Source organism: Pararge aegeria, chromosome 26 (genome assembly GCF_905163445.1).
Source record: "Pararge aegeria chromosome 26, ilParAegt1.1, whole genome shotgun sequence".
Lineage (NCBI taxonomy): Eukaryota > Metazoa > Arthropoda > Insecta > Lepidoptera > Nymphalidae > Pararge > Pararge aegeria.
The window spans coordinates 5,096,655-5,113,191 of NC_053205.1; the positions used below are offsets into that span (position 1 = coordinate 5,096,655).

Below are 16,537 nucleotides of genomic sequence, written 5' to 3' on the forward strand. Positions count from 1 at the left end.
TGGTGTTAGTGAGTGTTGTGACATATTTCAATAGACATAATTAAATAAGTTATTTTTAATTAACCGTCCAAACGGCATAAAATAAGATCAAAAAGACTAGACAAATTACAAATAGTTTGCCTAAAATGAGCGATCTGATAAAAACAAATTGCAACACAATAATTGTTACTGGAATTTTAAAAAGGGAAATGGTTTATATTCTATCGCTTAGTGACTTTCCTTAGTCTATTCACTCTGACTAGCTTGGGATCCGGGTTTGCAGAACTAGTTGAAGCAGCTGCTTTTAGCCCCTGCGCAGGAGCTTGAGACTCGGTAGCAAGAATGTTGAGCTCAGCCATGGAGATTATATAATTTCGTGTGCCATCAGAACCGACAACTACAATACGTCCATCTTTGGTCCAGCACTTTGTAATACCAAGACGCTTGCGAGCTGCCATAAAAACATTATGCCGTTCCTTTGTCAAAAATTCAGAAACAGTTATGCCAGTATTTTTAAAGCCAGTTTTACCAAACCATACCCTATTTCTAAATGATTGGTCATTGAATTTTATGAGGATTGCCCTTGGCTTGTCAGACCTGGGACTACCAAGACGGTGACAGCGATTTACACATGACTCATTGATACCAACCATTGTGAGGTGCTGCGACAAAATCTTTGTGACAGTTACATCCAACTTCTCACCCTTGCTCTCCGGCACACCATGAATAAGCAAAATCTTCCTCCTGCTTCTCATTTCCATATCATCTTGCATTTTAAAGAGGAGTTGAACTTGAGATTGAAGTGCTTCAAGAGCACTTAGGATGAAACTTCTAAAAGCAGCAAACTGTGCATTTATGTTGGATGTTGGACTGGTTGCAGGAACGGAACTCTGGAGGCTGCGCTGGAACTCAGCCATTCTTTGGGTTAAGTGTTCGCCCAACTCAGTGACAGTTTGTTGGATTGATTCCATTGTAGTTTTATAGGTTAGGGCGAAAAGCGAAGGAACTATATTTGGTGTTTATAAATATTGTAGGAAAGAGTAGCTGGTAGGTAGAACAACTTTTAGCACATTTAATTAACTAGTTATATAATAAAATCAGTTACATATCGAAGACGAATAAACTTCTGTAGCTTCCGACCCTAAAAAGCTTTGGCATGCTTGTGATCTTTACCTTTTTTCTGTTTGGTTTTCTTCGGTTCAGTCGGTGGAGCTGTGACGAATGCGTCGAATGAAACATTGATTACTGAACGACCCAGCCGTCACTTACTCGATGGAAATAAGAAAGATTGGGTCTTTGATTATTGCCACGTGTAACGCAGAATAAACCAAAATATACCACGACTCCAGCGTATTATTGGACCCCCCCACAGGTTCGCCGCCAAATTGGTAGTTAACCCATAATATAATGATAAAATACTAAAATAATATTTTGTCGCATAAAGGCGTAACATTTACTGAAAAAAAAAAATTAAAATCTATATTAGTGGGAATATTTATATTTTTATAAAAAATATCTTTGTATCGTTTTTGATACAGTAACGGCCGGTTCACACATGTCTCCGTTTTACTGTTCCGTTTTATCGTGTACGTTTTTTTTTCGTCGATGGCGTATGTAGTTGTATGAGCGACTTCACACATGGCACAGTATTCTGTATACAGTAAACAATATCGTTCCGTAAAAAAATGACATTCCGTTTTGTCATCGAATACTGGACGACGGAACAGTAAAAATATACGGATACGTAGAATTTTAACGGATAGATACTGTGTGCGTGGCGGGCGCTGTGTGCGGGGTGTAGGAGGGGGAGTGATACGACAGGTTTTGTTTGATTCAATTGTACATTCCTAGAGAACGCGCGCGTGCATTGTGTGTAATAATTATTATAATCACTGATCAACCATGTCAACCAAGGAGTGGGAAAAGTTAATAGACAAGGAAATGTTAATTAGTTTGGTGGAAGATAGGCCAGTCCTTTGGGACAAGACGCTGGATAAATACAAAGACAATACTGCAAGTATTGCAGGTTGGCGCGAAATATGCATTATTCTAATGGAGGATTTTGAGGCTATGGAACAAAGACAAAGGCAAGAGTTCGGTAAGTGTCTGTTTTATTATTTAATTACATTCTAAATAGCTTCATCCTGCCATGGAACTGATCCAGCTTCGGACATGAAATAGTTCACGAATTCTGTTCGAACTAAATTAGCAGTATTACCACCTCGTGTTCTTACTTCATGGGGTAGGTTTTCGTAACTAAATTCTTCAGATACGTTATTATCACTGTTTGAGCCCTCCTTGTCCCTTATAAAGTTGTGTAGAATAGTACATGCCTTAACAATCCATACAGCTGTTGTTTTATCGATGTCTAGAGGCCGATGGAATATTCTCCACTTATTAGCTAAGATACCGAAGGCACATTCAACGTATCTCCTAGCTCTAGTCAAACGATAGTTGAATATTCGCTTATTTTTGTCCAGATGCGTCCCGCCAAACGGCCTTAGTAAATTTTCGTGTAATCCGAAACCTTCGTCTCCAATAATCACATAAGGAACTCGCGTTTCTGAGTCTCTTGTTAATGGGCATGGTGCTGGTATTTGTAGACTGCCGTCTAGCATCATTTTCCAAAATGTTGTCTCCTTGAATATTGATGAATCGCATTCTTTTCCATAAGATCCGACACTGACGTATACAAAGCGATAGTCGGAGTCTACGATCGCTAATAATATGATGGAAAAAAAATCCTTGTAATTGATATACAGTGAACCGCTATTTAGTGGTTTTTTAAGTCGGATATGTTTTCCGTCGACAGCTCCGAGACAGTGGGGAAAATTAGCTTTTTTGTTAAATCCACTTACTATCTGTTCCCATTCATCGACTGATGTAGGAAGTCGCATAAATTTTTCACTTAAATTGTTCCATATGCATCTTGAAACTTCTTTAATAATGTTGCTAACAGTCGATACACCAACGCGATAGGTGTAATGAAGATCTTTAAATGAACACCCGGATGCTGCATACCTGAAAATAACATTAATTGTTTTATTACTTGTTTTAGGAAAACTTGTTATGAAAAAGTGGAGACAGATGAGAGATGCCTGGGTGAGAACACTAAAAGATAAAAAGAATTGCAAGACGTCTGGTTCCGCTGTCTCAAACACGAAGCCCTACAAATACCATAATCAGATGCTGTTTTTGAAAAAAGTAGTTGCTGCTGGTGAAACGCACGAAAGCGTCTCTGCTAAACAAACTAAAGAACACACCGAAGATGACACCACGACATCGAATGAACCTACAAACGAAGATGACAGTGTGACTACAATGACACAACTTGACAATGACAGTCAAAAGGACAAACAAAATCTAGCCCCCCCGCCAAAACGCAGAGCACCAGCTAAAAGAAATTTTAATGAAATTGATGCCAAAATGATGTCCTACATTGACTATCAGATAAAACCGAAGAAAATTGAGCAGGACGATCGCAATTTATCGTTCTTCAAAGGTATTTTGCCGTCCTTGGCTTTGCTTGATGATGACCAAACTTTGGAATTCCAGTCAGGGGTGTTAAACCTATTACAAAATATTAAACATAGAAGAATTGGCCAGTCAACTTATGACTGGTCAGCCTATACACAAACATCTGGTGCTAGTCACTATCAATCCCAGGGCTATTTTAGCAGACCACAGCCTACTGATAGTGCACTATCGCCAGTACAACCTGTATACAGTGATGCTAGCAGACCACAGTCTACTGATAGTGCACTATCGCCATTACAATCTGTATACAGTGATGCTACGTTAGATCTGTCTGAGTTTTAAAAATAAAAGTACGTACCTTAAAAATATCGCTAATCTTTCTTCTGGGCAGATACTTTTCGTCCAACGAGTATCTTGCTTTTTTAAATCCTTTTCCAATAGTTTAAGAAGTTCATCAAAAGTAGACATTGACATACGAAAGTAATTGAAAAATTTCGATTCATCACCTCGTAACTGACTCATAAGTAAACTGTAAGCACCCTCTCTAGATCTTTGGGCCATAAGTGGATGCTGCCAATAACGTCGAATCTTCCTTCTCCGACGATAGTACCAATACAACACGACAGCGTCCATCCTTGTAGAATAGCGGCGGTATACTGCGAGTTTTCTGTTCACACATCGCATCCAGTAATGACGGATCCGTTGAACGTTATACGGTGCCTATGTGTGAACAGAGCATAAATTTATGACGTATCCGTTAAAAACGTACAAGTAAAACGGACTCGCATGTGTGAACGATCTGTAAGTATACATAAGTGAACATTGCACTTAGAAAATTTAATTATACTTAATAAATTACATGATGGCATCATACAAGAGCATATTGTCAGTCTCTTCGAATGCAGTTGGTAGCGACGACGTTAGCCGTAATATGATTATTCCTCTCATAAGTATTATTTCGCCTATTATCACTCACATTTTAAATGAGTCCATCTCTTCTTGCAAGTTTCCTGAAGCTTGGAAGAGTGCGCATGTTGTTCCTCTCCCTAAAAAGGCTAATCCTACTAAGTTCTGCGATTTCCGTCCTATCTCTATCTTACCGTTTCTTTCTAAAGTCCTTGAAAAACTTACTTACCAACAACTAAACTTTTTCCTTAATAGGCAGTGCTTACTTAATCCTCTCCAATCTGGTTTCCGTTCCGGTCATAGTACGGCTACTGCTCTGATGAAAGTTACTGACGACATTCGTTGGGGCATGGATAATAAACAACTAACTGTGTTGACCTTGCTGGATTTTAGCAATGCTTTTAACACTGTAGATTTCGATGTACTGTTGGCTATTTTACGTTCTCTTAACATATCTCCATCTGTGATTGACTGGTTTCGTAGTTACCTTCAGGGACGTCGGCAGCGTATTCGCGTTGAAGAGACTTATTCATCTTGGTGTGATATCTCTGCCGGCGTGCCTCAAGGGGGCGTGTTGTCACCATTACTCTTTTCTGTTTTCATTAATTCTATTACTCAAAAACTCTCTTCTCTCTATCACATGTATGCGGATGATGTTCAAATTTATACTCAAACATCTCTTGAGAATCTTCCGACAGCCGTTTCAAGGATGAATAAAGATTTAAGTGTTATCCTGGAATGGAGTAGATCCTATGGCCTCACTGTAAATCCTAAAAAATCTCAGGTGATTATTATCGGTAGTCGGAACCTAATCTCAAGAGTTGACTGGTTTTCCTTGCCGCCCATAGAATTCAATAGCTTCATAGTTCCGTACTCTGACAGCGTTAGAAATCTGGGTGTAACTATGGATTCCACTCTAAGTTGGACTAATCACTTAAAGGAAGTCAGCAGGAAAACTTTTGCATCTCTAGGTTCTTTGCGTCGCCTTCAATTTTTCCTTCCGATTCCTACCAAGATTATGTTAGCACAGACTCTCCTTCTTCCTATTCTGGATTACGCTGACGCAAGCTTTGTTAACCTAACTGACGATCAGTTAAATAAACTTGAGAGACTTCAAAACATTAGCATTCGGTTCATATTTGGGTTACGTAAATATGACCGTGTATCACAATTTCGCTCTCGTCTCAAGTGGTTACCTATTCGACTTCGCCGGAATTTGCACATTCTTTCTATTCTCTACTGTGTGTTGTTTTTTCCTTCTTCTCCACCTTATTTAAAGGAAAAATTTGAATTCGTTGGTCGCCCTGGTGAAGTTCTCCGTACTGCAAAGAAATTGATCTTAAGGGTGCCTTCACATAATTCATCTTTCTTCCACCGATCTTTCACTGTTCAGGCTGTTAAGCTTTGGAATGCCTTGCCTCTTGAAATCCGAGAGGCACAGTCTATTACCATTTTTAAAAAACTTGTCAAAGATCATTTTCTGTCTGCATCTGCGGATCTTTAACTTGCCTATTCCCTTCTGTTTTATTTGTGGTTTGACAATATTGTATATATTTATTTATTATTGATATTAATTATATAGGTATATATTAATTATTATCACTATCTATATATTTTATTGTAAGTTTGTTATATGTACATATTATATTTGTATATATAGGTTTATGCATGTTTATTTGCAACACAGTACAGTTAAATGCACCACCTACCTCTCTTCTTGAGCTGTTTTTAGCGCCTTTGGTTGCCTGGAAGAGATCGCTATGTAGCGATAAGGCCGCCAAATTGTATACCTTTTGTTAAATTTTTACTGTTAATTTGTTATGTTTATGTGGTGTACAATAAAAGTGTATTCATTCATTCATTCATCGACCACGTGTTTCTGTTCTCATGATGTTATGATCCATTTGGTCGAGTCTAACTTCAAGGGGTGGCAAAACTTGCCAAGGTTTCCCTTTTACCATTTTAAGTGAGGGTTGATCTTCCCTAATTGCACTGGTGCTTGGGCGCCCTCTGTTGTTAGCGGTACTGTATTTGCAAAGAAGATTCTCATGTACCACTTTCTGCTCTTCATTCGAATAGAAAGAAATAGGCTTCCCAAAAAAGAATCCATGTGGTCTACATGTGCATGTTATATTCCCTGATTAGCTTTGGGAACGTGATAAGAATCCTCTTTTTTCCTCTTTTATCGAATCGTTCGATATTCCCTACGGGACGTGCTCTAACGTATGTCAACGCTAACACAACTTGCTTTTTGTCCTTCCAACTTACTTTTGTCATGTCAATGCCTCAAAATTGCGCGCATTTTTCTTGTTTTTATTTCTTTAAAGTTAGGTTTTTTCACCTTTTTCTTAGCCGTTCTAGTTGCTTCGATTGCAGCTAGTTTATCTTTTACCGGAATGGCGGTTAAGATAGCGGATTTCACTTTGCGTCTATTTGTTTGATTTCCTTCCCTTAGTGGAGGTTTTGGCAAGGCTCTAAGAGTTTCAGGTGATAGTGGAATAGCTGTCACAGTAATTGAAATATCTCGTGATGTACATGCAAGGTATTATATCAGATGTAAAGACTGTGGAGGAAATAACTGATTCAATGCAAGGCATTATAATAGTATTAAGCATTACTTCAAATATCGCCAGATCAGATGTATTTTTATTAGGGTTTTCTGAAGACTTGGGTACGACTTCTGTTTTGTAGCTGATTTCAGGAGGTACCTCCTCAAATCAGCCCGAAAATTTAAGATTGATGTACTTGGAGTTGTAAAAGGACGTTCATCGCTTGTGCTAGAAGTAGGACCATGGCGCGGGTTCTTCACTTCTTGAATTTTCCTCTTAGTTGGAGCTGGATGGACCCGGACTGACGGAGGTCGATCAGTAATTTGACTCGGAAGGTAATCAGAGTTCTGGAATAAATCAGTGTTAACTGGCCAAAGTCCGGTATGGATGAGTCCGGAAGATATATTGCGCGGTGTGACGGCTATATTAAACGTTGTTTTCACTATCCCAGTAATATCATAGATGGACATTACTTTTCCTGGATTAGACCGCATGCAATTGTCACAAGCAGTATTAACTGCTTTTTCAACTAGCCCATGGGTACAATGAAGTGGAAAAGTCAATAGAATTATGCCATTTTTCTTGCAGCACTCGATATTTTTAACTGCTGTGTGTGATTGTCTAATAACAATAGTGCTTTGTTTTCTTTTAATGCTTTTTGATAATAGCATAGGTACGATAGTGGAATTTTATGAAAGAAAAAGTAATATAATGTTTATTAGCGCTATTGATACCTCGAGGGTAGGAAAAGGAATGAATCGTTGTCCGTTTACTGTCTATCATGAAGTGTGTACAAAGATCAACATCTTACTTCCACGTCATTCCCGTCCCTACTTAAAAAAAACCGGCCAAATATTATTTTGTAAGCATACTTTGTAGGTAATGAGTATACAAACATTTTCCTTGTAGATCCACAAAATGTTAATCAATTTAATTAATTATAATTAATCATGATATTTAACAATAGCCTGTATTGGCGCTATTATCCTGAAGTTGGCTCATTTATACAAGGCGAAAATTTCTGTGTATTATAATGATTTGCTTTTTACAGGTCGGGTAAATTAATCCATCTCCACATGTAAGTGAAGAGGGGAGTCATGTTCTGAAAACACTATGCCATTACAGCTGTGCAAAGAGCTCATTTGACTCAGCGATCAGCAGCAACAAAGTATTATATTCCGCGAAGAAGTTTAACCGCCTGGCCACAGCCAAAAGCGGCGTGGATTGCGGCGCGGTTTGAGACAACAAATGGTAGACAACTTATAAAGTATGCCACAGCTAACGGCGACGCGCAGCGTGGCGCGACCTGCGGCGCGGGGAGAGACGCGCGGTACACGGCGGCGATGGGCTGCGCAGTGTGCGAGTGAAACAAATGTACTAGCGAGTATCGAGGCGGCCACAGCTCAGAGCGGCGCGAGCGGTGGCATCGGTGGACGCATTCACGCATCGCACGACCGAAACAAATAATTTTGTTTCTACCGCGCGTTTTTAACTTAAAATAATGAATGTGGAACAATTTATTAGTGAAATACTGAGTAGACCCGCAATATGGATGTCAAAATATCCACAACATAAATATAGGCATGTTGTAAAAAAATTGTGGGACGAAATAAAACAACAATATCCTGGTAGTAGTGGTAAGTATTTATTACCTAATTTTTACGAGTAATTAAAAAAGATACGGCAATTTAATATCATATACATTCACGATTTCATAGATACCTACCTACCTATGCTTGGGTTGGGTTATTGAAATAAAGTTTGAATTGATCTCGTATTCTAGATGCTTGAATCGTAGCTCGATTATTCCGTCTTGACCTGCGTTCGCTATTGTGACTATTTGAGTCTTCAGTCTCAGTCTCTTTCTCTTATAATATTGTGTAACAGGCACAAAGCCTTTATAATCAATATTGTGTGCTTTTTGTCTGCCTCTATACTTTTCGTAAAAATACGAAATTTATTTATTAGAATACCAAATGCGCACTCAATTGTGACTCTTGCCCGGGATAATCTTTTGTTGAAAATTATTTTTCCGTATTTAAACCACCGGAGGGATATGGGCGCATCAAATATTTTTTAAGAGGGTAAGCTTCATCGCCAATTAATACGTATGGCAAATTCAGATTTGAACCAGGTAATCTTTGTGACGGTGGAACGTTGAATCTATTTTCTGTTAATAATCTATTTAATCGTGAAAAATGAAAAGTGCCTCCATCACTTTGTTTGCCTTTCCCGCCAACTTCTACAATAATAAACTTGTAGTCTGCATCTGACACTCCTTGTAGCACTAATGAAAAAAAATGTTTTTAATTATAATATGCACTTCCACTATTGGGTGGATTTTTTATGCGGAAAAGTTTGCCGTCTATCGCACCCAAACAGTTAGGAAATTGCCATCTTGAAAAAAATAAATTTGCTACACTTTTTAACTTATCACAGGTTGGCTGCGGCATATGTATTTGGGCCAAATTTTTCCAAATAGCTTCTAGAGTTTGATAAATTACTTTGGCAACTGTACTTCGTCCTAATCGGTAAGATTGAGCCAGAGACCTAAATGATCCACCGTGACCAAGAAACCTGAAAAAAAAAAAGCACTTATTAATGACCTAGCTTTTCCAAAAATTTTACTAAATGTAGGTAATATTATAATAATAAATTTTAATGTGATATTACGTCTAGCTATCCATCCGTCCATCCATAACTTTATATTTTATGCATTACTAGTAATGAGGTTATGAGTTAATGATGGGACTATCGCAAATAAAAAAAGCTGTTATTCCATAAAAATCCAATATTGGTAATTACTTTTAATTTTCAGATTATAGTTAAAGGAAAAAATGGAAGAACCTAAATGACGGCTACCGGAAAGAACTCAAAAAAGTACCTATGTTAAGGTCTGGAGATGAAGGTTCAGATTATCAGTCTCAGTGGAAGTACTTTGAACAATTATCACCTGGGCACCTATCCCACAGGATAGCGTGCCACCAAAATGGAGTCCACGTGCACTGTTCGAGTCCTATCTCATTAAATAATAAAAATCCATACCAAATGGTCCAGTTTAATGCACAATTTGTTATTGTCAGATGCACAACACACAGTGTAACACGACAAAACAAAAGAAAATTGCGAAAACTCACGAAAACGATATTTCCCGAATTCATAAAACGGAGCAGACTCCAAACACGAGGGCACTCCGATACGGACAATCGGACAGGTTCTTGGGGGAGCTCTCGCCATCGCGTAGTGCGTTCTACAAACTGGCGAGGGCTCTCAAAATGATCCCTGCTCCCGCTCTCCCTCCGTTAGTACGGCCCGACCTACCGCCCGCCTTTGAAGATATCGATAAGGCGGAATGCATGGCTGACAGCAACGAATTTCATAACCGCTCAGCTCGCGTAACCGAGTGAACGTGCGCACCGTGTTTAATAAGTATCGGCTAACCGGTTTCTCGTTTCTAGCGTACACTTAACTCGATCACTCAAACTGTGGACTAAAGCTTATTTCATTTAAATGTCGAACTTACGAAAAAAACAAACCTGTAAAGTGCATCATGTGGCCTCTGAAGGAGATATTACCAAACTTGATCCAGAAAATCCACTACTTTACTTGTCAAGGCGGCAAAAGAGACCTCGCAATGAAACCCAGGATAAATCCGAAGAAGTTTTAGGAGACCAATGTCTTAAGGAAGAATTGCTTGACCTGCTAACCAACTGGAAGAAAGATCAGGATGTAGCTCTAAGCAAACTGAGCCTCGACATTACGGAGCTTAAAAAACAAAAATCCGTAATCCAAGCATCCAATACACAGCTGGAACAGTCCCTACAATTTATATTGCAGCAATACGAGGACATGAAGGACAAATTCCTCATTCTGGAGCGCGATCGGAAGGAAAAACTTAATTATATAACCACCTTGGAGTCTAAGTTAGAAGAAATGCAAAAAAGGTCGAGGTTCTAGGTTTTCGAGATTCGCAATTTGCCTGCAACTTCGCAACCGATAAGGCAAGAGACACAACGAGACCTATGTGATATTGTCCAAAAGACATGTGAAGCTATAAAGGTCGACATCCTGCCATCAGAGATAAAGGATGTGTTTAGAATTAAGAACAAGTCAGGTGAATCCACCATTGTTGCAGAGCTAACTACGGTGTTATCAAGAAACAAAGTACTAAATAGCGTAAAGGAATACGTATATAGGGTAAGCAGTATAATGATTGGCCCTTTAAGGAGATCATTGACTTCTAACATTTATTCCGTCGAATTAAGGGTCAAAACCAAATAACATTTGCTGCCAAGGTGTTGAGTAAGAATCTGAGAATTCGAATAAACAATAACAAATATTTGAATAGGTCATTCAAAGCTTTGTAATAACAACTCGATTCGTCTGGAGACTCGCTTAGATGGGAAACTATGTTTGATCCCACGATTTTTTCAAACATTTTTAAAGTCATAGTTCTTTGCAGCTTGTTTTCTGGAATGTTAGTCGAATTTCTCATATTTTTACCGAGGCATTTTTTTAAATCAATAGCGTTACAGTTCCATGGATATAAACCGCAGGCTCGAAAACCGTTTACAATAATGTTTCTATTTATGTATTTTTTTAATATTATGTTAAGTATCGGAGCAAAGTCAATTTTTGTCAAATTTTTTGTCGGATTTACCTGCCGCCATTCTAGTACGCCTTTTTTCCAAGAACCTTTAATTGGCTTGAAGGCAGCCACATCTGCGGGCTGTAGAATCCGGGTCGCGTTTGGGTATAATGCTATAAGTATTATACCCATTTCTTTGCATACTTTGCTTAGTTCAAAATTAATATGGCTTTTATGGCCATCAACAAATAAAACAATGGGAAGTTCTATATTTTCTTTAACTAGATAAGGATAGAATACATTAGTTATGTACTGTAAAAAAAGATCTTTGTTCATCCATCCATTCGATGACAAACCTACTCCCCATTCTGGTGGTACAGACGCTGCAATATCTGCCCTGTTACGTTTGAGTGGGTAAATGATCATAGGTGGCGTAATAGCTCCGTTGGCCGAAAATGTGAACATAACTGTTAGCCCACATTTTGCGGGCGCATTATCAATTTCATAAACGTCACGAGTACCTTTGAGGGCTAAAACCTTTGAAGTTTTTGGGCATAATAAGAAATTGGTTTCATCGCCATTGAAAATACGTTTTGGATTTTCTAAAATATGCAGGCATTCTTCTTCTTTTAGGCAAGTTTCAATTTGATGAAACCATTTTTTCAAATTTTCTTCAGAAACATTGGCACTAGCTGAAGTAACAGCTTCAGCTGTTCTATGTACTATTTAAGGGTGACGTTTTAAAAATAATTTGTACCACCCGTCTCCTGGTGTATTGTTTATACAACTATTAGGCCTAGGTGATTTTTTTAGAAATGTAGCAACACTTTGCAATAGATCTTCTTTTCGCCGCGGAAAACCTTTCCTACTGCTCTCAATTATCCACTCAACCAACGTGTTTTCCTCGGCCATTGTGAGGACCGTTGGCGGACCCGGTCTAGTTTTTATTAAGTTTTCATGCAAACGAAACTGCAAAGTTCCTCGGGGTATCCCAAATGTATTGGCGGCTGCTCGTTTAGACATACCCTTTTTTACAGCTTCGATTGCCGCTTGTAAATCTTTTTCAGAATATTTTTTTTTGTAAGCGTTTTCTTTGGCAGTATTCGGCATTTTTTCTGCAACAAGACAAACTAAACAATGAAACATATGATTGTTTTTTTAGTAAAAATCGTTATTTAAATGTTACATCGGAATTTATAATTCCAACACCGTTTGACTGATCACCATGAAAGTTGGCATAGCTCTTGAATACTTTTTATCCCAGAAGAGTTCCCACGGGGACCGGGATCAAAATCCCGAGCATCAGCTAGACATATAATATGCTAGATGATATCCGCGACTTCGACCGCGTGGATTAAGTTTATTTTATTCCAGAGGGAACTCCTTAATTTTCCGGGATAAAAAGTATGGTATAATTTCATCAAAATCGGTTGAAAAGATAGGCCGGGAAAGCGTCGAAGACAGACAGACAGATACACTTTCGCCTAATGTCTTATAATACTAGTTGATGCAAGCGACTTCGTCCGCGTCGATTAAGGTTTTTTGGTTCCCGCGGGAACTTTTTGATTTTCCTATATAAAATGTTTCGCTATGAAATAAACATAACATTTTCAATGGATAAAAAATATATGTCAGTAGCTTTTATTTTATGATAGCCACTAATTTAGAGACTAGGGGGTCATATCCAGATTCTATTCGAATGACAGTATGCATTTTAGCCTTTTCTCTCAAGTGGCTGAGAAAAAGAGATTTAAACCTATTTTTATTATCCTAATAGCATCTGGATTGGGTTGTAATAGGTATAGATCTCGTTTAGCCTTAAAAATATAACAACAGAATTACATTATGCATATTTTATAATTATTGATTATTATTATTCAGTATCGACACCGGTACATCACTACGTAATTTAAGATTGTTTTGTACAAACATTGGCATACGTAGAGTACAATGAATAGCACGGCCAAGAACATAAAAAGTATAATGATTGGCCCTGCTAAAATCTAGCTATTGCAATGCTACGACATTTTATGTTAAATTATTTAAAAAGGAGTTGACAGTATCATTCATTACAGATTTAAAATAGGGTGGATATTTTTAAGCAGTGGCTACTATCATTTGGCACCCATGCCAATCAACTCATCTTTCATATAAGCGAATGGTATTAACTTTGGCCTACCTGATTTTAGGTTATTTCGAGTGTTTTTCCACCAATAAAGGCATATAAACCTAAATTCAATGATAAATAACTTAAAGGAATGCATACTTCCCAATTTTAATACTAAGAAAACAGGTAATTTACATTAAAAAAGTACTTACTTCTTATGATTTTCGTAATAATCCACACCGTTTACGTGCACGCCGCTAAACGATTTTTTTTCAAGTGTTGCTAGCTGATAATTTCTAAAACTACCAATTTTATTTAAGAGTGTTGTCAACATAGAAAAATATAAATATTTTTTTATACCTTTTACTCCATGGAAACACTTAATATATTGATTTTAAAGGCCAATGATTGAGGGGGGGGCAAGATTACTATAGCTTACCCTATATGTATAATAAAATAAACTTTAACAATAAACTATCCACGTTATCCCTTGGATTATCTGGCCCTAAAATGCCAATTTATGTAACAGAGAGTTTAACAAATAAAGACCGAAAGCAATTTGCAATGGCCCGTGAGTCGCGAAAAAGTTTAGAGTACAAATACTGTTGGACCAATAAAGGCCGTATATACTTACGGAAATCGGAAGGCGGTCCACGCATCGAAATCAAAAATGAAAGCGACTTAGCTGCTCTGAAAAAGAATTGACTAGGTACTTGTATCTCTTCTCGAATTTTTTATTCCTACAACTTACTCGTCCGTTTAACTCATTGTACCTCTAGCCTTATTTTGTCTTTAAGATGCTTTATAAATCTACCCACAATTTACATTTATTGTAAAAAAATATACACAAACACAACAATGTACACTCAATTCACACGCATACCTAATATTCTTATATATTATATACTAACTAGAAACCCTCCCAAATCTCATTCTGCGACTTATAAACAGATTTTAATATATTTCCACAGTACAATAATTTTGATTTTATTTTATAAACCGACCATACTTTCTTGCGAGCTATATTATGTAGTAGAACTATGCTCGGAAGTTTATTCCTTTATCTATAATATGTCACGCGTTTTTCATCAACATTTTAGCTGTCCATATATATTGACCTCCCACCGTAAACTGTTTTGCCATTTGTTAACCTATTATTATAAAGTTCTCTCCAGTAAATGATTTATTGTTTAACATTGATAACGTCTCCTTTTGTGATGCAGTAGCATGTGATCCCGAACAATGTTCTGCCTTATTACCCACGTCAAACTTGTGCCTTACTATTTTAACACAAAACATTCGCAGTTTGAAGGCTAACTTCGGTGAACTTTTAATGTTGCTGGAAAGAATTAATACTTCATGTGATGTTATTGTTTTATCCGAATGCTGGCTTTCCTGTAATCCTATTATTCCGGCACTTGAAGGCTATAACACTTTTAAAACTAGTCACAATTACAATCAAAATGATGTAATAGTAGTGTACTTAAAGAATAGCTTATGTAATGTAAAAGTTATAGAACCCGACGCATTGGAATCCAATTGCCTGATAACAACTATAGGTAACGATTTGGCAATTGTTGGTATCTACAGACCGTATGCATTTATTGACCCATCCAAATTTATACAATCTATGGATTGTGTGCTCTCGGGTCTAAAATCATACAAAAATTGTTTTTGTAGGGGATATTAACATAGATATCGCTAGTAATCTGCAGGCTACTCACACAATGGACTATCTTGATCTCCTTGCCCACCATGGCCTGTATCCTGGTCATGTGCTACCAACTCATAGCTCCACATGCCTTGACCATGCTAATTTAAAGACTGCTCTCTCCGCGAAGGTATTAGTTTTACAAACCACTGTCACTGATCACTTTGCTGTTTTGATATAATTACTAAAAGTAAACGGCACACCCGCACAGCGACATCACATCAGTAAAATTGATGAAACTAGTCTCGCTAATGATAATAGCTAATATCAATTTTAACTTAGTTTACTCAACGAATGATCCTAACTTAGCTACTAAACATTTGATTGATCCATTCATTCAAGCTATATCTGCTAATACCAATTCATTCCCAGTATCTCGCAAACGGAGGCCCATTAAACCTTGGATAACCCCAGGTTTATTAAAATGCCTACGACATAGAGATAAGTTACATATAAAGCTGAGAAAAGATCCGAGTAACGAAATTCTATCCTTATCTTTCAAAAGATACCGTAACTTTTGCTCAAAATTATTACGTAAAGTTAAAAGAGATTATGAAAAAAATGAATTTATCAAAGCTGGTAAAAATCCAAAACAACTGTGGAATGTTATTCAATCTGTTGCCAATATCTCATTCACCTGCGCGTGATTTGCTAAATTCAAGTAAAAGCATACAAGAGTCTATAAACGAAGTTAATACTTATTTTGCCACCATAGGAAAACTACTTTCTCATAAAATCCAGAAAGACCCTAAAATACCTACCTTTTCCACTTCACATAGGGAGTCCTTTGTCTTGCTGGAGACTGACGAAACAGAGGTTGATCGCTTGATTATCTCTCTTAAAAACAACTGTGCAGCTGGCTGGGACGGTATCTCATCGAGATTATTAAAAACGTATAAAGATATGATAGTTCCGCCGCTAACATACGTTTGTAACCTTTGTTTAAAGAAGGATGTCTTTCCTGACCTTTTCAAAAGGGCGCTTTTGCATCCAATCTTCAAGTCTGGCGACAAAAGTCATGTCGAGAATTATAGGCCTATATCGATTCTGCCTGCAATGTCCAAGGTACTTGAAAAAATAATTAACTCAAGATTAATTTCATACCTGGAGTCTCGCCATCTGATATCTACAAATCAATTCGGCTTTCGTAAGAAACGGTCTACTACCGATGCTGTTTATAGTCTCGTGGACCATCTAGTCGGCAAACTCGATGTAGGGCA

At 37.6% G+C, this 16,537-nt stretch overlaps 2 protein-coding genes across 2 annotated transcripts; one reads left to right on the top strand and one right to left on the bottom strand.

The window, feature by feature from the left end:
- Positions 1-200: 200 nt before the first annotated feature.
- On the bottom strand, positions 201-950 carry LOC120635049. The gene has a single exon (XM_039905954.1). It carries the CDS (start codon positions 948-950, stop codon positions 201-203), a length of 750 nt encoding a protein of 249 aa, XP_039761888.1.
- Positions 951-1,722: 772 nt separating this feature from the next.
- On the top strand, positions 1,723-3,847 carry LOC120635442. The gene is made up of 2 exons (XM_039906467.1): positions 1,723-2,077; positions 3,038-3,847. Exons 1-2 carry the CDS (start codon positions 1,882-1,884, stop codon positions 3,796-3,798), a joined length of 957 nt encoding a protein of 318 aa, XP_039762401.1. The 5' UTR covers positions 1,723-1,881; the 3' UTR covers positions 3,799-3,847.
- Positions 3,848-16,537: the final 12,690 nt, after the last annotated feature.